Source organism: Kogia breviceps, chromosome 5 (assembly GCF_026419965.1).
Source record: "Kogia breviceps isolate mKogBre1 chromosome 5, mKogBre1 haplotype 1, whole genome shotgun sequence".
Taxonomy (NCBI): Eukaryota; Metazoa; Chordata; class Mammalia; order Artiodactyla; family Physeteridae; genus Kogia; species Kogia breviceps.
This window is the reverse complement of record NC_081314.1, coordinates 82,773,347-82,796,818: the sequence shown is the minus strand read 5'-3', so window position 1 is coordinate 82,796,818 and position 23,472 is coordinate 82,773,347. Positions and strand designations below refer to the sequence as shown.

The following is a 23,472-nucleotide window of genomic DNA, read 5'->3' as shown; positions in this document are numbered from 1 at the left end:
AGCCTTTGGAATTAATTTTTAAAAACAAGTACAAGACCTGTATGTATACTGAAAACTAAAAAACATTACTACTGACAGAAGTTAAAGTAGACCTAAATAAATGGAGAATTATGCTGTGTCCATGGTTTAGAAGACTAGCTATTAAGATACCAGTTCTCCCAAACTGATCTTTGGTTTCAATGCACTATCAATCAAAATCCTGGCAGGCTCCTTAGTGGAAATTAAAAAGCTTATTCTAAAAGTTATGTGGAAATGCAAAGGATTTACAATTGCCAAACCATTCTGAAACATGACAACAAAGATGGAGGACTTATACTACCTAATTTCAAGATTTATTATATAGCTATAGTACTAAAAGTGTGACACTGGTGAAAAGACAGACATATAAATCAATGGAACAAAATGGAGAGTCAAAAAATACGATTTTTTCAACTGATTTTGACAAAAGTGCCAAGTTAATTCCATGTAGAAAGGATAATCTTTTCAACAAATGGTATTGGGTCAGTTAGATATCCACATGGGAAAGTATGAACCTAGACACCAAAAACAATAACTTGAAGTGGATCATAAACCTAAAATAAGAGCTAAAATTTAAAAACTTTTGAAAGAAAACATAGAAGAAAAATTTTGTGAGCTTAGGTTAGGCAAATCTCAGATAGGACACGGTAAGCACAAACTGTATTATAAAAAGATAAGATTGATAAACTGAACTTCATCAAAATTAAAAATTTTTGCCCTTTGACTTTGTTAAGAAAATGAAAAGTCAAGCCACAGACTGGGACAAAATGCTTGCAAAATATAAATATAATAAAGGACTTGTAACTAGAATACATACTTATATAATACTACTCAGTAATGAGAAGACAATCCATATGACAAAAGGCAGAAAGTAAAAGACTTGAATAGATACTTCACATAAAAATATACACAAATGGCCCATAAGCACAGTCACACAGTTGTAACACCATTAGTCATTGGGGAAATACACATTCAAACCATAATGAGATACCACCCCCATACCCACTAACATGGCTAAAATTAAAAGGACTGATAAATATCAGATGTTGGAGAGGATGTGAAGCAACTGAAATTCTTATGTTCTACTATACAACCCAGCAATCCTTGATATTTACCCATGAGAAATAAAGACTATGTCTTCACAGAGACACACACACAAATGTCCATAGCAGCTTTCTTCATAATACTGAAAACCTGGCATCCTGAACTTTTGCAGTTGGTGAATGGATAAACAAATGGTGCTATATACATACAATGAAATACTGCTGAGCTACAGAAAGGAATGGAACAACATGAATGAATTTCAAAAGCATTACGCTATGTGAAAGACACTAGGCACGAAAAGACTACACATTACATGAAATCCTAGAAAAAGCAAAACTACTGTGGCATTAAGCAGATCAGCAGTTACAGGGGATGGGGTAGGGGGAAGGAATTGATTGAAAAGGGGCTGGAGAGAACTCTTTGGGCTTATATAAATGTTCTATACCTTGGTTGTGGTGGTAGTTACATGACTGCATACATTTGTTAAACTCATCAAAATCTGTATGGAAAATGATTGGATTTTACTGTGTATTTTACCTCAATAAAACTGATTATTTTTAAACGCACACACAAAGAGAACTGCCAAAGATTGAAAGTGTTCAGAACCATCAGAGGTGTTTTTGAAAGGATTGCTGCGGTCCCTAAATTCCTCCATGGACCCTGGGTTAACAACCCCTGCTGTAAGGCTCAGAGTGGGACAACAGCACGGTCATAACAGTCAACATAGAGGAATTTTCACCCAAAGTTGCATCAGTAGTAAGTCCATGCCAGTAGGAACTCAGGCTTTGGGAGGTCTAGCCCACTAGAAATTTCCCACTTGAGCCTCTCCATGCAACCTTGTGTATTATTTGGTAGCACCAGCTGGCTAACCCATTTAGGCACCAACATCTGCAAGATTTCCTTTTCCTCCTCCTTCTAAACCTTACTTTCAGAAAAGGATTGGAAACTTTTTTCCCCATCACTAAAAAATGTATTATACCTCCCAGTAGTATTTTTCTTTTAGTAAAGAATAGAGCTGTAAGTAAAACCTATTCCCACCATTAGAACTTAAGGCACAATGAACAAAAGAAGGCATTTACTTTTTGGATGAAAGAAGCTCCTTCTCAGTCCCCATGAAATTTCATCAAGGAACCATCTACTCCACATATATGGCAACAACGATTTCTCTCTGAGTCCTAGGACTTAGGAGCCTCTTCAAACTTTCCCTCTTTTAGTATTTATGGGCAATACATTTTCTGAAGTTGTTTTTGTGTCTTTCAGAAACCATCAAAGCAGAGGGGAAAGAGAGTGAACAGACCGAGAAAAGGTGAGTCCTGACCCTACAACATTGTTGAAAGAGGTGCAATCCCCAGAGAGTCTATAATTTAACTTGGCTTGGTCTGAGGCATGCTGGGACCTCAGCATACATGAACTAATGGAGAGGAAAAGGAAAGTGAGACTAGTTAGGACTTGGAGGAAAATGTCCTAGCTATAAATGGATGGCAGTGTGCCCTATGCACAATGCCCAAGGGTCATGGCAAGTTCAGTTGTGGTCAAGTAAAAAATTAATACCAAAAGGGTCTGATGTGGTAAGCATGGGCTGCATCTTATTCACCATGGTAACCGCAGTACCTGGCACAGTGCCTGGGTGTCCTACATGTGTGGAATGAATAAATAAATTAGTGAGGAGTGATAATATGTACCCTCTAGCCTAAGTGTCTTTGCATCTGCTGTGCCCTCTGCTTGGAATGTTCTTTGCCACTTTTTCACCTCATTCTTCAGATCCTGACTCAAGTTGCACTTTCTTGAAAACCCTTCCCAAACTAGATTGTGTCAGCCTGTTATAGTATCATGTGGATTCCTGTGTTTTTTCTTCATAACACCAGGTTATACTTATATACTGGTGTAATTATATTATTAAACTCTATAAACTTAACTAAATCAAACTTTATAGAGGGCAGGGAACATATCACTGAAGCTCATCATTGTGCTGCCAGAACCTAGCACAGTGCCTGGCATATAGTAGGTGCTCAATAAATTTTTTAAACTGTGAAATTGCAGCAGCAGATATGTTTGGATCTATAGAAAGTAGCCTTTTAATAATACTAACAGTTTTCAGTAGTTGTAATTTTCATGGTGAATACTGGTTGAAAGATGACAGGACTTACAGAATTTACACTCTAATGGTTTGATAAGTATATAACATGTTGAAAAGGAATTTTGTGGAAAAGTAAACATTATTCTGGGCTTTAGTTTCTCTTATGTTTGCTTTCAGCTGAGCAATGATTTAAGTTGTTTGTTTGATTTGTACTTATTTTTCATCTATTTGGCTTTCTTTCTAGATCCTTTACCTAATCAAATCCAAATAAGAACAGCACTTAAGTAACCCTAAATATGGCATAGGGAGAAGTGTGTATATCCTTTTCTTTATATTTTCCTTTGTTCGCGTACGAGGGCTGTGGAAGGCAAAATTTGGTGAGGTGCTTTTTTCTTTAAGAGTTCAAGTTTTCAGATTGTTTTTAAAAATTCAATTTATTTAAACAAAAAAAAATTTACCCATTTCTCCCACCTCCATACCCCCCCCCACCTCTGGCAACCATCAATCTGTTCTCTGTATCTATAAACTGATTTTTTAAAATTATTATTATTCATTTATTTTTAGATTCCACATATAAGTGAAATAATATAGTATTTTTCTTTCTCTGACTTATTTCACTTAGCATAATACCCTCGAGGTCCATCCATGTTGGCACAAATGGAAAGATTTCATTCTTTTTTATGGTCTACTGTATGTGTGTGTATGTGTGTGTGTATCACAATTTCTTTATCCATTCATCCATCAGTGAACACTTAGGTTGTTTCCATATCTTGGCTATTAATATAAATATTTGTTGAAAGAATGAATGTATGCATGAAGGAATACACAAAGATTCCTGGTGATCCATCCTTTCACAGCATTATGCAATCAGATTGTCTGTACCTCCACCCACCCTGAGAAACTGTACCCTCAAGAATATTAAGGCTCTGGTCACATAGTCATGGGGTCAAAGCAACCCTAAGTCAAAAACCTGGTCACAGGGCTTCCCTGGTGGTGCAGTGGTTAAGAATCCGCCTGCCAATGCAGGGGACACGGGTTTGAACCCTGGTCCGGGAAGATCCCACCTGCTGCAGAGCAACTAAGCCCGTGTGCCAAAACTACTGAGCCTGCGCTCTAGAGCCCGCGTGCCACAACTACTGAAAGCTGCATGCCTAGAACCCGTGCTCTGCAACGAGAAGTCACCGCAATGAGAAGCCCGTGCATCTCAACGAAGAGTAGCCCCTGCGCACCGCAACTAGAGAAAGTCTGCATGCAGCAACGAAGACCCAATGCAGCCAAACATAAATTAAATAAATTTATTTGAAAACCTGGTCACAGAGACACAAGTCATGATCCCAGCGTGCACAGCTCCCAGTGTGCCCAGCACTTACCTGGATACACCAGCCACTGTGAGTCTCAGAATCCAGCATGGTGAGCCCAGGTGCTGAGATCTTGCCTGCCCTGTCAGACTTAGTTCAAAAGTGGTCCAGAAGAGCTGCGGAAGGCAGCAGGGAATCAGCATAGGGCAGCGGCAGGCCCAGACAAAAATCAAAGATAGTAATTTAGGAAGTGTGGATGGTACATCTCCACCTCTCTTCAGTAGTTTATTTCTCCTCATTGTTATTGCAATGTTCCCTTATATTCTGCCCTATCATTGAAATCTAGAAAGAGAAAGTGGCTCTATTGTGAAATCTCACTTAATTCTTTTCTCTGTTTTTCCAGAGTAGAACTCCAAGAACCTGAAAGATCTGATGAAGCCCAGTGTGATATTAACATTTCAAAGACAGCCTCAGGCAACAAAAGTGCTACACATTTTTAATTAAAGAGTAAATGCCATAGGACTATCGGGTTTTTATATGCTTTTCTTTTCAAGTTTTGACTGACCTTTTTCTTGTCTCTCTAAGCCTTCCCAGAAGGCAAGAAAATATTACTATTAATAATAGAGGGGGCTTCGCGATTCCCTCTAAGTGAAACAGCTTCCCTACAATGCCAGCTCTGCTCTCTATGCCAGGAGCAGATTTTAACTGTTTCTTTTCATTTCAGAGCACACTTGTGGGTCAAGCCCACCTAACTGGTTCCTGGCTCAGGAATCATGTGTAAGACTAACACCTCCTGTTTCAGATTCAGTTTCTTTTCTTAATGTTATAAATTGTATTTTATGTAAAACTCCCAATTCCTGGAATTGTGGCTTTTATCTACTCTGAATCTCAGGTAGTGCCTCATTCCATCTTGTATACCTGTGACTGAACAACTACCTTTTCAGTCTGGGTGGGAGTTATGTATTTTATGGCCTTATAGTGTTAATATTAACATTTTGAAGTATAGAGAAATATGTACTATAAAAATGTAATTACTGAGAAAAGTCCACCCTCTGCTAAGGAGCTCCTGTCCCTCTGTGAGGGTCAGGAAGGAAAGTGGTGGCCCAGTGTGCTGACAACAATGAGCAGACCAACTCAAAATCTGGGAAATTAGAGACAGAGAAGGAACCAGTTCTGTAGCCAATACCATCTGGGCTGTTGCTAATGTTAAGGAGGATCCACCTGCCCAAGAAGCTACTGCTGAGCCTTAGCAAGGAGTGCTGGATAAAGCAGGAGAGTGCTGTGCATCATAAACCCTGCTTCTCTTCTCAAAGAAAATGACTGAGACGATGGCCTGGGGCAACTGTTCAAGAGCCAAGAGAAAGATGCAATACTCAAAACAGGAAAGAAAATGAAAGTTCTTGACCAACAGAAATGCACATGAATGTTCAGTCTGTCCAGTCCTTCCACCAGCCATAGGAAGAGCAACAGATGGACAGTCTATCCAAATGGACTTAAGGCCGACTGCAGTTTCCGTGGGGTTGGTGAGGGGTTTTGATGATAGCCACGTTGTTGTGATGTTTCATCTGGCTGGAAGCAGAGCTGGTGGGGGAGAGCTATCATCTCAATAATGAGGTGAATGGAAGGAGGCTTAGGGCTCTTTCAATGAATGGCTGAGAGAGAAGGAGCTGGAACAGAATTAAAAGGACAGAATACAAATTGCCCAGAGGCTGACTTAGCCTGCAGATGTCCCAAGGAGGTGATGGTTGGCCCAGAGCAGGGCTAGCAAACTTGTGTCTGAGGACTGTGTATGCGTCATTCTCAACGACAGGAAACCTGGGCGCGAGAGAGGAATATATTAGCCCTGTAGAAATGAGTTAGGAGACTCTGGCTCTAAGGCAGCATCACTGAGGGATGGAGAAGCCTCAGTCCAAACCTAAAGAGAACTTCGGGAAAGCCACAGAAATAGCAGTTCTTCTTATTCTACATAAAGGACCCTAAAGGGTTATAGACAGCTATGCTAGCCATGCTTGTACTTGTAATAGTACCATTTGTGTGCTCTGCCCTGCCCTTGCCTTCATTAGGCTCTAAGCATCTTGCTGTTTTGTAACATGGGTTTTTTTTACTTTTTATTTTATATTGGAGTATAGTTGATTAACAATGTTGTGATAGTGTCAGGTGTATAGCAAAGTGATTCAGTTATACATATACATGTATCTATTCTTATACAGAGCAGTTCTCAATAAATTTTTATTAAAATGATGTAAAAGTCTAAATTTTCTTCTTCTATTTTAACTGTACTTATAGTCTGATATTACTCCCTCTATCCTCCTAATGTATGTCCTTCCTCTTAACAGCTCTAAGGTAGCCCCATTCTCCAGTCACCTAGCTAAAAGCCTCTGACTCACCCTAAACCCTCTCCTCTTCCCTTTCCTCTGTGTCTCATATGATTCTATGTTTATCTAGTTACTGAGATATATGTCAGGTAAGGGATGTTGTTTCTCCGGATAACTAGGAAATCTGAAGTTAAGGCGGGGATACTTGCTTTTCAGTTTGTAATGTTTTATACCACGTAATGCGTGCTTGCATGTACGTTAAACAAAAGCTTAGTACAAAAATTTATTCATTGAAAATACTTTGATTATAAAATAAATGCATGTAATTGTATTGTATATTTGAAAGTTGCTAAGAGAGTACATCTTAAAAGTTCTCATCACAAGAAGAAAAATTCATAACTATATGTAGTGATGGATGTTAACTTATTGTGGTGATCATTTCATACTATACACTATATCAAATCATTATGTTGTACACCTAAAAGTAATACAATGTTATATGTCAACTATATCTCAATTAAAAATAAATAAATACATGGCATGTGAGAAGAGTCATTATGGAAATTATGGAAAAAAGAAACTGTCCAGGCTCTCTGAGGGCAGGAATGTGTCTAATTTCTTCACCAGTGGATCCCAGGCACCTAAGGTAGTACCTCAAAACTATTTGTTTAAAAGGGACTTCCATGGTGGCACACTGGTTAAGAATCCACCTGCCCAATGCAGGGGACACGGGTTCGATCCCTGGTCCGGAAAGATCCCACATGCTGTGGAGCAACTAAGCCCATGCACCATAACTACTGAGCCTGCGCACGACAACTACTGAAGCCTGCGCGCCCTAGAGCCCGTACACCACAACTACTGAGCCTATGTGCTGCAACTACTGAAGCCCATGGACTCTAGGGCCCGCGTGTCTCAACTACTGAGCCCGTGTGCTGCAACTGCTGACGTCCATGTGCCTAGAGCCTGTGCTCTGCAATAAGAGAAGCCACCGACATGAGAAGCCCACGCACCACAACAAAGAGTAGCCCCCGCTTGCTGCCACTAGAGAAAGCCTGCATGCAGCAATGAAGACCCAATGCAGTCCAAAAATAAAATTAAAATTAAAAAATAAATAAATAAAAAAGAAAGATTGAATAAAACATTAACATGCCCTCTGGTGAAAACACCCCCTCTTTGTACATTAAATTCTCTAGGCCTTCTGTGTTCCAAGTCTGAGAGAAAGAACCCCAAGAAAGGTGAAAAGTGGAACAGTACTAGCTAATATTACTGGTGTTTATTTTGTACCAGGCATTCTTATAAACCTTTAAACTCACTATCCCATCTAATCCTCACAACAACCCTGTGATGAAGGTACTGGGCCATTATGCCCATTTTGCTGATGAGGAAACATAGTCACAGAGAAGTCAAAGTGATTTACCCAAGGTCATTAACTTAGTAAGTGGCAGAGCTGGGGAAAATTTTGCGAATCATCATCCCTTCCACCTCTTTATTTCCCAGCCTTGTGTTTTCTGGCCATGGAAGAGGCCGCATTTTGGTTGGTTACAGGTTGAGTGCCTACACTCCATCTAAAACTACACTACCTCAGCCTTCCAAGGTGGTGCCTCCAGGAGACCCATCACTGAGTTTTCCAGAAGCCATTCCATCATCTCATAAGTCCAGAAGCTGTGGATGATAAGGCATGTGATATGACCAATGAATATGTTTTTTTTGGTCAGAGAAAACGTGAGCTACGGTTGCTGACTCTAACTCCTTCCCCTTATTATACTTTGGCAATCCACCCTCCTCCCTCTGCCATTCTGAAGCCAGTTTCATCTACTCAGTGTCCTCACATTTGTGAACCCAGACTAGAAAGCAAGGAGTCATCTCTGACCACTGCCCTCTGACCTGCCCCTTGGTGGCCACCTCCCACCCCCACCCTCCTGCCACATCTGCTCATCACCAGGCCAGGCAAAGATTCCTCCAGCTTTAGCACCCACCCACTGTTTTCTCATCCAAGCCCTTATTTCCTCATTCCAAGAACATGACAATTACCAACCAAATAATCCCAGTCTACTGTCTCTCTTACCCTGCATTTTGTCCAAAACATCAAAAGGAACAAGGAGATACATAGTGAAATGAAGGTCTCCCTCACATTCCTTTTCCCTAGCCACGAAGAGGCAGCACTGATCTCGTATACATATATAGTATGTGTATACATATGCATAAATACATGTACATTTATATGTGGGTGTGTTTGTATGGTTTTCCCCTTATTCAGGCAGATTTGCTTTTACTCTATACCTAAGCAACCTAAAGAGCCTAAACTAAGGATCTTGCAAAGATAATTAAGAGAGATACCAGTCTTTAGTATGACCCTTCAAATTAAAAACGTACTTCTTTCATGTGTCAGTTTTCAGTCTCACCCATATGCCAGAATTATTATGGATATTATAAAAGTGAGGTTCCATTGGCTTTCACCATGGCTACCTGTTCACACCAGGAGAAAAAATACATATAGATACAGAGTCCTGCACTGTCTTTAGACACAAATTTCCAAACCTGTTCCAATCTGAACAATCTAGATCCTAGGTCTGGTGAACAAATTCTGCACTGGATCTCCTGTTTCCTGCATTTCATGTATTTGTCTTTATTTACTCACTCACTTTGGTTGTACATACATATCCACCAGTAACTTTCTGAGAAAGGTATGTAGGGATTAAACTTAATGAGATTTTGTGTATCTGAAAATGTATTTATCCTACTCTCTCACTTAATCATTTGGCTCTATAGAGAATTTTGGATTAGAAATCATTTCCATTGTCTCTAGCTTCCAGTGTTGGCCTTGAAAAATCAGTAGATATTCTGATTCCTTATCTTTATGTGGAAGTTTTAGGATCTTCTCTTACCTCCAGTGTTCTTAAATTTTGTAATGAAATACCTATTCACCCACTATTATTAGCACTGAGGTGGCCTTTTCTATCTGGAAACTCATGTCCTTCACTCCAGGAAAATGCTCCTGAATTGTTTCATTGATTATTTTTCCCTCTATTTCTCTCATCTCTCATTTTAGATTATTGAATTCCAGTGTTGTACCTCCTAGAATGATCTTCCTATTTTCTTATCTTTCTCTCCTCTTCTCTGTATTTTTGTCTTTGTTCCATTTCTTAAAGGTTTTCACAACTTAATTTTCCAATCTGTCTGCTGTATTTTTAAATTTATGCTATCATGTTTTAATTTCCAAGAGCTCTTTTTTGTCCTCTGAATATTTCTTTTTCCTAGGACCTTGTTCTTCATGGTTGCAATATAATCTATCAACTCTCTGAAGATATTAATGATAAGTTAAGCTTTCTTTTTCCTGCATTGTCTCTGTATACTCCAAGTTGTTTCTTCCTGCTTTGGTATATATCATCCATGTTGGGGGATTCCTTAAATATCTAATATTCCTTGATTGCCTGTTCATGTTAAAAGTGCAGAACTGAATATTTGTTTGGAGGATCTGAGTCTATGGATGACCTTGTTAACTTTAGCTTTACTGTAAAGGGATCTGGCAGGAGCGCTTTGTCAGAAAACCATCTTTAGGTCTTTCCTGTTGGGCTGGTAGTTTTCCAATATCTTGCCTGAAAGGTAGAAGTCTGGCTGTCAGAATTTTGGGAGACAAGTGAGAGAAGAGGGGTGTGTGTGTACGTGTGTGTGTGTTAGTGGTGGAGTCTCTGCAATCTTTATTCAGTATGTATAAATTTACTCTGTAACTATGTTTTCAGTAGGGTAACTCCATCCTCAAATATGTGAGATGTCCCTCTTTTCAAACACTTACTGCTTTTCCCTCTCCAGATAATAAAACTCCAGATTTCTGCCAGGGTGGGAGAGGAAAGTTGCCCAGTGGTATGGAGTGGGAAAGAGAGCTCAGCTTCTCAAACAACTTTTACCCAGTATTCCTTATTTTGGCCTCACACTCACTGTCAATTGGTTTCCAGTCTTGCCATTTCCCGAGGCTTTTGATGACTCTGGGGTACAAATTGGGTTGTCTCTTGGTTTCTACACTGACAGAAAAGATTTGGCTATTCTGCTTTCCTAAGTTAGTTACCAGGCATCCATCTATTTTTCAGATTCCAAACTGTTGTCTCCTTTCTTATTCTTATTCTTGTACTTGAAATTAAAAAATATTTTTTCTTTAGTTTTAGTGGAATTTCAGGAGGTAATGGAATTAGATATGTGAATTTAATCAACCCTCTTACCTGGAACTCCACTATTCAAAATTTTCAAGGACTCTATCATTGGCTGCCTTCAGCCTAAAATCCAAAGTCATCAACATGTGATTCAAAACTAACTCAACTCTTTACCAACCTTATTTTTCCCTCTTCTCATATTGGATATCCATGATGCTGCCACATTTAACTACTAATAGTTTCCAAAATATAGCTTGTATTATCTGGGTTGTTTACACTTGTGCTATTCTGTGTGTCTCTGGAATATTTCTCACCATCTCTTTCTGCTTATCAGACTCTTGTTCATCATTAGAGCTCGGCTCAAATACCACTACTTCTGTTGGGCCACATACCTCACCACTAGCCAGGCTGCACACAATTGACACAATATCTTGTGATCCAAGAATACCCATTCCAGCAATAATTCATTCCTGTCCCAACACTTCCTTTCTCCACCAAGCACCATGACTCTGGCCACTGCAGTATATAGAGCAGCTCCAGGTTTCCCAAGGGCAACCTCAAGCCACTAAATAAGCAAGTGTTCTTGTTCACAGCCTTAGTCCTAAACTTCTTGGTCTTGGTAGTTTCATGCTCTACCTGCTATCTTCACCCCAACCATCCTAGCTCTCAACCGCCCAGCTGCCTCCTGTCCTTGCCACAACACTCAGACCTGACAATCAGCTCCACCTCCCAAGTTAGAACTTTAGTTTCCCACTCTAAGAATGACTTGGATTTACTCCCTTATAAAAGCTGCCTCTGGCCACCCAGGATAATCATCCCCCCATCATCTCAGCCTTCAGAACCCATTATTTCAGAGCGTTCACACCAGACGAGCTCTTCCCAGCCAACAGGAAGCAGGATCACAGAGTACATACTTGACTCTATACAGGAGGTAGAGGTATCTACCCTGTATCTACCTCTCAATTTTAGTAGAGATCCTTATTAACTAAAGTAAAACCTCTCATTTCATGAAATTATATAATTCTAGAGCTTAAAAGAAGTCAAATAGTCCTTGGCCCTCATGGGAGATGGAGGCTAGGTACCACAGGAATTGGGAAGCAGGGTCTGGAGAGATGGGAAAGAAAGTAAAGATTCATTCAGAGATAGGTGGGGTGGTAGCAAGGTTAAATTAGACTAGAAAAGGAAAAATGTCCATTAGAGCAACATTTCTGAACCTTGCTACACTTTGTTTGCCAGCATATAACAAAATACTTCTAATTATGTAGGCAGTTATCTATCTGTTCCTTATAACTTTCTTAAGAAAATACTTTCCTGCTGACAGTGCATTAACAAACATTAAGGATAAAAGGCATGATAATGAAGGAAACAAAAAGAGATCAGAATCAGTAGTTTCCACATCTTATAAGAAGCACATAAGATTTCCCACTGCTCAACTTATTTCTTATTAATCTACACTTTCAATGAGAGTGATTAATAAATTTTCTTTAGTGGACAAGGGCAATACATCTCAGTATGTATAGTGTCCTAAAGTAGTACTCTACTTTAGTAGAATCTAAATCAGAATCACAGAGTTCGGGGACCCATAGATGCTATGCCTTAGGTCAAGGCTGTCTACTAATGACGCTTTAGAGGAAACTAATACCTAGCCTTCCTCATGCTGGCACCAATTATGTTCTTCCCTATTCATATGTATACAAGAACAATGAAGTATTTTTCATAAACAAGTTTAACTCAACAAAGATTAGAGTGCTCAGTACCTTTTAAGTGTTTTTATTATGAAAAGATGCCTTTTAAAAATACACACGAACTTATTTCAGAAAGTAGCTCTCCACCCTGGCAGTAGTGCCAGCTTGATACTACTCAGCACATGTGGCAAAGTGGCACCTCTTCCCATGATCTGATTGTAAATAATTGTTCCTGAGGTTAAATGCTGTGAACTCATGGATTTCCTAAATATAGAGAGTACAGAGTAAAGAGTCACTAAATAGTCCTAACAGTCTATTAGAAATGGAAGAAACATAGAAAGCATCCAGTAGAGCCCTTCCATTTTATGTGGCAAATGAGGGCAGAGGAGAGGGATTCATCAAACATTAAAGAGAGCTATGACCAAAAGTCAGGTTCCCCAGCTTCAGTCAAGGGTGCTTTCCACCTTACTGTGCCTTTCCATGCTTCCTGTTACTTGGACCATCTGGGAAATGGGCATTGACAGAGTATAACGCAGCAAGAGCATGGACTTTCGGTCAAGTAGACCAGACACTGCTATAGTTGGCATGTAACCTTAGGCAAATTACTTAATCTTTCTGATTCTATGTTTTCTTATGTGTAAAATAGGGTTAATAATACTTCCTTACCTACCTCATAGAATCAGGGGCAATCCAAAAGATACAAGGATTACACAGTTAAAGAAGGGAAGGGAAGGGGCTTCAGCAAACAAGCAATTGGGTACCTTGTTGCAGCAAGTTGGGGTTGGTGGTGGTGAGGGAGCATTAGAAGTAGGAGAATGGGAACAGGAAGCCATCGTGGAGTAATAGGGGTAGGCATGGGTTCTTTCATATAACACTCAGCCCAGAAGTCCCTCCACACCCTGCTGAAAGCCAGAAATGCTCCTACAATACCTCCTGCATCAGCCTCACTTGAAGAAGTCTCTCAGCATCTAAACCCAGGAACTGAGATGATTCATGCCATCATGTTATGCACATGGGACTTTTCCATCCTTACCATCTGAGGCCAAAGCCATCTTTCTAAGACTCTCTTTATATTTCCTTTGTCAAGATTATTTCCAGACATGCAATAATATCTACTTCTCTGTCATGGTGGCAGAGAGCTCTGTCCTTACTAAGTATAACATGAGATTCTAAGCAGCTGGACTGAGAGGAAAAAGGGGATCTCTCAAGGGCTAGGGTCTCCCTGTTAAGATTTTGGAGGACTTAGTCTTAAAGGGTAGTCATGCAGAGGACGGTTTGTTGGGGGAGGGGTGTACAGGAAAAACAGGAAACTGGTACAATTAACCCCTACAAGTTTGGCATTTCTAAGGAGATGAACTAGGAGAAGACTCCTGACATTTCCAGGCTGGACCCCAGAGCCCAGGCTCATCAGACCAAAGGCAGGATCAAGTGGACTCCACTACAGAAGCAGATGCAAATGGCAGGGAAATGAAAACTTAAGTGAGCCGCTTTAGGAGAGATGGACCACAGGAGTTCTCTGCACTCAATCATAATGGGAGGAAAGAAATCCTAACATTGGATATTAGAAAAACTATATAATTCAACATAGCCGGCAGACTGAAAATAGTATTATCAATCACAGTCTTTGATTTAGTCACCAAAGTGAAAAAACCTTTTTCTATGTCATAGACCCAGCATGGGGTTAGGGCAAAGGTTAATTTCAGATGTGAGAGCCCAGAGACACAGAGCAGGAAGCCGGGGCTTTTTGCTCCCAGAACACTGGTTTACTAATAATTAAAACCCTCCCTTAAATTCATATTTGCAACCCAGAGCATATATCTGAAGCTTATTATTAGAACAGGCCAGGGTATTGTCACCGTGCTAACTGGTAACACAAACTAGTTACATGCTGTTTCCACCAGTCCACCTGCCACTTTTTAATTGCACACATCAAGTATTTACCCTCAGGCTTCAGGCCTCACAATCTCTGTAAGAACAGCTGAGCTGTGTCCACTTGATGGGAAAACATCAAGCCCATTCCATTAAAAAAAAAAGCCAAAACAAACAATTAAATCAGTCCTTTATATTTTTTTTTCCTCTGGTTTTCAATTTACTTGTTGAACTCTCTTGGAGTCACAGCTTCAGAGTTACATTTGAGACTCTCATTATCAATTAAAAAGAAAGGAAAAAGAAGGAATGCTTTTTTAACAATACAAATAAATCTTGAGCTTCCCTGGTGGCGCAGTGGTTGAGAGTCCGCCTGCCGATGCAGGGGTCATGGGTTCGAGCCCTGGTCTGGGAGGATCCCACATGCCGCAGAGCAACTAGGCCCGTGAGCCCCAACTACTGAGCCTGCACATCTGGAGCCTGTGCTCCGCAACAAGAGAGGCCATGATAGTGAGAGGCCCGCGCACTGTGATGAAGAGTGGCCCCCGCTTGCCACAACCAGAGAAAGCCCTCGCATAGAAACGAAGACCCAACACAGCAAAAATAAAAAATAAATATAATTCAGCTGAATTTTCATAGATACATTAAAAAAAAAAAAAAAAGAAGCAGATCCAGGAGATCCAGGAGATAGATCCTGGTGATGTCATGCAAGCACTGTTCCCACCACACCTGAAACAAAAGTACTCCTGGGCTCCCTAGTTAAGTTTTTCTTTCTCTCTCTCTCCCTCTCCTCTCCTCCCACCCTTTTTATTCCTCAAGTTGGTTTTATTCCTTAAGTCATACTTTCTGTTCTATACAACAAATATATTCCTAATTGAAACATCATAGAACAGAAAAACCTTGACTCACCTGAGTCCAGCACAATCAATATTTTTAGGCCACTCTCTCTCTCTCGCTTCAGTTTGGGCTCCGATTTTCTCTGTATGTTGATCTCTTCTCCTATGACAGGCATATTCCTTCGGTGGAGCTAGAAAAGACATCAACAAGCAACTCTAACTTATGTTGTCCAGAGCATCTTTTCTGTTAGCTCCAGCAGAAATATCCTTGAGAGGAAGCTGATTGGGCTTGTTTGGGTCACATGTTCATCCCTAAAGTAATCACCATGGCCAGAGATTTTTGACCTTATGAAACAGGTCCAAGTATTATTCTCCTCTTCTCCCTCCCCAAAATGCTAGGGGAATGGAGTCAACCCAAACTTAAATACATGGAACTGGGGAAAGGTGGTATACTGGATGTTGCTGGTGCCCCGCCCAGGCCCCCTTTATCTGCATGGATCCCCCAGATGCTGTGAATGTTGACTGACAACGAGCCACAGCTGCCCTCTCTTTGAGACTTGCCCTTGGCCAAATAGGAACCTCCTCCCCTAATTCTCTTTATTTAAAATTTGACTTCGTTATGAGTTTGGAGGGTTAATTTTGATTTATTTAAAATATTGCATTAAAATAGTATTCACCTTGATTACTGAGATTTTTGCACTTCTCTAACTTTACCCTGCTCACCTCACCCTAGTCCTAGCCCTGGCTAAGAAGCTGCACTCCAGCCCTCTTGCATCCCCTCTGGGAGCAGACCTCAGCCAATGATTAACTGATGTAGGGGTACAAAAGGTTAGCCCCCTTGCCTCAAGATAGGACTAACTCGGCAGTTGAACTTTGTTCTAGAACTCCCCATGGGATCAGATTCTACAGCTAGTCTTCAGCTAGGACCACATTCCTGCTTGTTTTCATTCCTGCCCTGTTCCTGCCTTCCTCACTCTCTTTTTCTAAGAGCATTCATGGCAAGTTACTTGGATAAGATTCCCTGTCTTCAGGGAACCCTACCTAAGATAGTTGATACCAAAAAAGGTCCTAGGAAGTAGACACTAAAAGTGTGAGATTTTGTAGTTGGATTACTCACCAGCTGGATGACAATGAGGACTAGATTTTGAGACTGCCTGGATGCTGTGGTAGTAGACTAAGACTTAACTGTAATGAGCTATAGAGAGATACAGGTACAATGGGATGTGTACTAACTGGTACAATGTCCTAGCATTAAAGTCACCTGGTAATCTCTTAAAAATTCCTAACCAAGACCACACCTAAGACTAATGACATTGCAATTTCTTGGGGCAGGACACGGGCAGCAGTACTTTTAGAAGCTCCCAGATGATTCCAATGTGTTGACCAATTTAGGAACTACTGTGTCATGCAGTTGAGGGGTATGGGAGCAAAAATAACTGTAAGGAAGAACCGTGGGATCAGATAGCTGTTGGTAATCACTACTGATTCTTTGCAGAGAGAAAATCACAGGCTCAGCTGTACTCATCAACAACTTTAAGCAGTGAAAGAGTCAGAGTATTTCCTTGACAGCATTTAAAAAGACTCATATCCTACAGCTGGAGGGGAGGCACAGCTGAAGATCAGGCTGAGGATTTAATGAGAACTTTGAATTGCCTGAACCCTCTCGGCCTACCGAAATGACCAACTCTCCCTTGTTGGATGAGAGAGGACTTCCGCTGCTTAAAGGCTATAAAGAGGCCTCAAATGAGGCAGTAGGGTCACCAGATAATGTGCAAGATATGCAGTTAAATTTGAATTTCAGATAAATAATGAATAATATTTTAGTATCCTAATCTCCTGTATCCTATTTTTTTACTTGCTAAATCTGGCAACCACACTGTCAAGGCAATCCTTGCCCTCTTCAGGATCTGTTCCCACCTCCACCTGGCCACGAGATGCACAGTTAGGAGCAAGACTGTAAAATCTGACTGAGGGAATACAGGCTTGATAAGAGAAGAAAGAGAAAATATACCAAAAGAACTGCAGGACCAGGTTAGCATGTATTGGCAGGAACTGGGAGTAGATCCTGGGGGTGCTGGATCAAGGGAGGAAGAATAAATATCTTAAAAAGGGATTTAACATCTGGTTATTAAAGGGTTCTGAGTGACAGTTCTAATACACCACTGGGATGGTGCTTGAAGATTAGAAAAAAACATGACACGTACATAGCAAATGAAGTAGAGATGCAAACTGTGGAGGAAAGTCTCAAAGGGCTTTGGGAAGTTGGAATGCTAGAATAAGCCTGCTTATAAACCTGAAAACCTATCACTGTCTCTGTTTCTCAGCAGGGCCTGGAAGATATTTCATTAACCAAGGCGATGAGAAACATGCTGGTGAGAGAGGGACACACATTTTCAAAAGTCCAGTAATATCTGTTCTCTGTAGGCCGGGACTGACAGTAGAAGACACTTCTACAGAAGTGGGCTTTACAGGGAACTATATTCAATATCTTATAATAACCTATAATGGAAAATAATTTGAAAAAATATATGTAACTGAATCACTTTGCTGTACACCTAAAACTAACACAATATTGTAAATCAACTATATGTCAAAAAAATAAAAAATTTAAAAGATTTTTTAAAAAAGAATAAGTAGATTCTCAAAATTATGCTGAGTGAAGAAGCCAGTAATCAAGCCAATACACACTGTATGATTTCATTTATGTAAAATTCTTGAAAATCAATCTACTATCTATAAACTTATCTTTAATGACAAAAAGCAGATCAGTAATTGTCTGGGATCAAAAATGAATGAGATGAAAATTGAGGTCAAAAGCCCACCATTCCCCCCAAAGGTAGTCTTCATCCTGCCTTTGTGATAAACCTTTTCTTGTTTGATTTATGGTTTTACTGTATGCACCCTAATGAATATAGTCTAATTTGCCCAGGACTCCAAATTTTATATAGAGTTATACTGTATGGTTTTTTATGTGTGACTAATTTCTTTCAAACAATATTATGTTTCTGAGACTTACACATATAGTGTGTGTGCACCTATAGCATCTTCCTTTTAAATGTTCTATGTTGTTGTATGAATATTTTATGCAGGGTCGGCTTCATGGGGCATACAACCAGGGCAGTCACACAGGGCCTCTGATGGCAGCCTATCTCCTTGCCCCCAGGAGTACCGTGTTCTGTGAGCCATCTCTAGGGATCTCTGAGGCCCTCCTGGCTGCTGTTCCAAACTTGCTGCCCATCACATTAACTATGACCAATACCTCTGATGTTTAAGTGTAAATTGTGCTGCAATGAACATTGGGGTGCATGTATATTTTTGAATTATGGTTTTCATCTTTCCTGGATATATGCCCAGGATTGGGACTGCTGGATCATATGGCAGTTCTATTTTTAGTTTTTTGAGGAACCGCCATACTGTTCTCCATAGTTGCTGTACCAATTTACACTCCCACCAACAGTGTAGGAGGGTTCCCTTTTCTCCATACCCTCTCCAGCATTTATTGTTTTTTTGTTTTGTTTTGTTTTGTTTTGTTTTTTGCGGTATGCAGGCCTCTCACCGCCGTGGCCTCTCCCGTTGCGGACCACAGGCTCCGGGCGCGCAGGCTCAGCGGCCATGGCTCACGGACCCAGCCGCTCCGCGGCATGTGGGATCCTCCCGGACCGGGGCACGAACCCGTGTCCCCCGCATCGGCAGGCGGACTCTCAACCACTGCGCCATCAGGGAAGCCCCATTTATTGTTTTTATGATGCATTTTAATATCTTATCTTTTTTATACCACAAGATGTCATTATTGTTTTATATAGTAAATTTACTCACATATTTATTAGTTTATTGTCCTTTTATTTCTTTTTTTTTTTTTTTTCTTTGGCCACACCAGGCAGCATGCAGGATCTTACCTCCCCGGCCAGGGATCAAACCTGGTCCTCCTGATTCTTAACCACTGGACCACCAAGGAAGCCTGTCCTTTATTTCTTCTTACATTGCAGATCTTCCCTGTAGGATAATTTTCTGTCTATCTGAAGTACATGTTTTAGAATTTTTTTCTTTCTAAAACCACTTTATTGAGATATAATTAATATACAAAATGCTGTACATATTTAACGTATACAACTTAATGAGTTTGGAGATAAGTACACTCCAGTCAAACCATCACTTCAAACATTAGAATTTCTTTTAGTGATGCTCTGCTGTTGAAAAATTCTCAGTTTTTGTTTATTTACCCTTATTCTTGACAGATATAAAATTCTATTTTGGCAATTATTTTCTCAGTGCATTGAAGATACTACTTCACTGTCTTGTAGCTTTCCTTGTTAAGTTCAGAAGTCAACTGACAAGCTGTCACACCTTTGAAAGCAGTCTGTATTTTTCCCCCTCTGGCTTCTTTTAAGATAGTCTCTTTGTCTTTGTCTTTCTGATGTTTCATTATGATGTGCCTAGGTATGGATTTCTTTTTATTTATGTTAGTTAGCTTCTTAAGTTGGTATATTGCTGTGTCTTTTTCATTTTCAGTGAGTTACCCATTATCTCTTCATATATTATTTCTCCGAATTTCTCTTCCTCTCCTACTGCAACTCTGATGAATTGATTTAGACCTTCCCATACTATCCTCCTTGTCTCTTAACTTTTCGTTTGTATTCCCCCAGTTTTTTTTCTCTAGACATTTTTTTCTGTCCTATCTTATAATTCACTAAATATATCTTTACCTATATCTAATTTGCTGTTAAACATTTTGACATTGTACCTACTATGAAATATAATCCCTGGTCCTTCTCAGGATGTAATGGTTACCATGCATTCATTCATGTATTCAATTAATACTTACTGAGTACTTTCCATGTGCCAGGCACAGTGCTAGGCCTTGGATATACAGTGGTGAAAATCACACAAGACCCCTGCTCTCATGGAGCTCACAGTCTAGTGGAAAGAACATACGTTAAACAAGCACATTCATTTCATATTGTAATAAATATGATGCAAGAGAAAAACAAGGTGCTGTGAGAAAGAATGAGTGTTAGAGCTTCCAGTGTGCCTGGCTCACCTCCACAGTAGCTCTCATCATGATTTCTTCTAATTGTCTTATCCCTGTGGCTATTATTTTGCCTGACACCATTCCTCCCTAACAGTGATAGACTCTAGTTTGACTCTGCTTCCCTCTCTCTGGCTGCCCTGCTGACTCAGCATGGCCTGGGTCACTCTTGCTCTGAGAAACAAAGTTCTGAGAAAACTGAGCCAACAAACAGGTGACAGAAAAATAAAACTCCTAGCATAAGGGATTTGGAGCATGTAGGGGTGGAAAAATCACTCTGGAGTTGTCAGATGAACCTGATCCAGATAAAATACTCTGTACTTAGATGAATCAACAGATAGTACGGTAAATAAAAGTATATTTTGAGTACTGTTTGAAGCAGTGGCATGTAAATGCCTCCTATACCTTGAGAAAGGCCATCTTGTCACAAAACCAAACCTAAATATATGGACTATGAAAAAAACAAAAAATAGAACATGCAGTCAATGAATCCACATTTTCTCTGTCATCATCATCTGGGAAACAAGCCATTAGAGCCTCAGGGTTTCAGGATCTTAGAAGTCCCAAAATGACAGGAAAGTGCCTTCCAGTGTCTTCCCTGAACTCAGGGCCTGACATTTCCAATCAAATCTCTGCTCCACCAGTTGCATGGTCTTGGGCAGGTTGTTTAGCCTTACTCACCCTGGGCTCAGTTTTTTCATGCATAAAATGTGAATAATAATGGGTCTCCTATGGTTCCCACCCCCCAGTTTTATTAAGAATGCTAGGGGTTTTTAAATATTTAATATATGAAAGGCATTACACTTTTATAATATTTAATTTTTTCAGCACGCAGCTTAGTGCTGAGCACATATTAGGTACCCAATAAATGTTTTATTGTTTGATTAGCCGTGCTTTTATTACTAGGGCCTCTCTGAAATAGTGAGGCTGCATCTCTGAGATAAATGAGTAGGTGGTCTCTGTGACCCCACAGAGGCTTTCAGAGGCCTGGTGATAAGTCTACAGAGTGACTCAGGGGCATTCAAAGACAGCTGAGCCAAGATAAGGTCCTCAGGGATGGAAAAGAAGAGCCTTCCTCCATTTACCTGCTCAAGTGCCTTGCTGGACTTATTTACCTTCCAACTTCCTAGGCAGACCTAGTCACAAAAGCAGACAGCAATATGGATATTCTTTGCCTAAATGAATAAATTAAAAGCACTGGGTAATGTATATTGCACACTCTTAGTCAAGTTTAGCTAAAAGGAAAGCTCAGGATGGCCAGAGGCTTTGCCAACCAGCTGCTCAACACATAAGGTTGTATGATGCTAGTTGGACACTGACCCTGTCCCAAGCCCCATACCTGGATCTGGAGCTTTCTTTCCTAACCAGAGCTCTATCCCACACCCTGGTGGTCTTCAGTCAACTCACATGTTTTAACTTTCCCAGTGGAGCAGCAGGAACTATCTTCTCTATTCTGTCATCTGCTTCGTCACCATCCCACGCCAAATCATGAACTGTTAGAGGATGGAGTTGAGTCCTGCCTGCAAGGGCATCACCTCTGGCTGCTTCCCTGATTGTTTAATGGAAGCTTTAGCTCTGCAGGGAACTCTGCTCACGGGGGCCCAGAAGGAGCTCCCTCTGAACTGCACGCAGTCCCAAACCAGTCTGTGACATGGAGTAAGAAGGGATTTTCTCAGAGAAGTAGAAAGACAGTCTGCACATCTCCACCTGAAAGGGTAAGGATCATCCAAGATATTCTGATGGACCCAATCAATAGATCATCTGAAACTCAAGGAGATTTTCTTCTACCACAAAGAAAAATAAGGCCAGAATTTTCCTTCTCAAAGTAGCCTGGACCACTACTTGGAAAGGAAGTTTGATATTTCTAATTATGGTTTTCTTAGTAATCAGCTGACAATAATTTTAAAAATCGAGAACTGAGATAGAATTAAACACTCAGATATGAGCTTGGTATATCGCAGTTTAGGACAATACTGAAAGAGTAAAATGATTAATCTTGGGTTCACAGCTGTGGGATAAGACTGAAAGAAAAGTTTATTTCCTGAAAGCTAAAGACCAGGCTCTCTCTCTAATCCCAGACCGTATTATCCTGATAAATAAGGAAGTTGTGCTTATTAACAGGAGCTTAATAAGATTGCAGACCCTTTAAATATCCTGAAGACACCAGCGGCTTCCCTCTCCAGCAGCAAATTGTGGTGAGCAACTCAAGGTCATTTCCTGCCTTGTCCTTGACTACCAGCTACAGCCTGTGGACATGGCTGACCAGGGCACGGAGCCACATGAGTCATCTTTCTTCCAGCATATGGATATGAGGGCAGCACCATTTCACAGGAAAGCACAATTTTGTTTTAATTTGTCTAATGTGGTTCTGAGGCGAAAGAATTTGATTTCCTCTCTTACCTGTGGAAATGGATTCAGCATATAAGCCTATTTAATCACAAACTATTAACACTAACCTTACTAAGATGGCCAGCCCTGGGCCACCACAGATGCAGCGCGGATCCTTCTCGCAGAACCTCGCTCCAATCTCAGAATACAGAGCTCTTGGCAGCCCCATCAACCACAGAGGCATGTGTGATCGAAACCACCATATATTTCCTCAGTTCAAAGATGCATATTTTTATTCACTAGGAGAAGAAAACACATTACTACTTTAATAGTTGACACCAGAATTCCACTAAGGGAAGAGTACAACCACTTCTCCCAACAGTAATGTACATTCATGTTGATGCTCTTTCCAGTGCTGTTTTCAAATTCCTCTCTGTTATACCTAATTCCTCAATCAGAGTCTAGTAGAGACAGCCACCTTGTATTCCTGAAGAGTTGGGGAATAAAGGAAGAGAGGTGGTGCCTGTGTGGGGTGAAGCAGGGGGAGACAGGACCACAGCTACTGATGCGGAAAGACATCAGTAGAAGCCAGGAAACAGTAGAGAGGCTGGCTACAGTGTGGACAGACTAAGAGAGAGACAGACACAGGAGAAACCCTGCAGTCGAGGGGGCAGGGAAGGGAAAACAGGTAGATGGGGCTAGAAGGCCTTGGGGCTGTTATATGGAAAGGGGTTTTCCAAGTGATAGGCAGGTACTTGTTTAACACATCTGTGATGATAATTCATGAAAATCTAGTACCTTGACTATTTTTGCAAAATATAATCTCAGTAGCAC

The 23,472-nt window shown here is 40.5% G+C and overlaps 1 protein-coding gene across 3 annotated transcripts in view; it reads left to right on the top strand.

Annotated features, from left to right (window-relative positions):
• Nucleotides 1-7,296, top strand: part of CD86 (CD86 molecule) — a 63,060-nt gene extending 55,764 nt beyond the window's left edge. Inside the window, exons 5-6 of one of the 3 annotated variants that reach the window (XM_067034468.1) lie at nucleotides 2,323-2,368; nucleotides 4,841-7,296. In XM_067034468.1, coding sequence (XP_066890569.1) covers nucleotides 2,323-2,368; nucleotides 4,841-4,937 — 143 coding nt within the window. In that variant the 3' untranslated portion in view covers nucleotides 4,938-7,296. The remainder of the gene's footprint in view (nucleotides 1-2,322; nucleotides 2,369-4,840) is intronic. The other 2 variants (XM_059064242.2, XM_067034467.1) reach the window with 2 other exon arrangements.
• The last annotated feature ends 16,176 nt before the right edge of the window (nucleotides 7,297-23,472 follow it).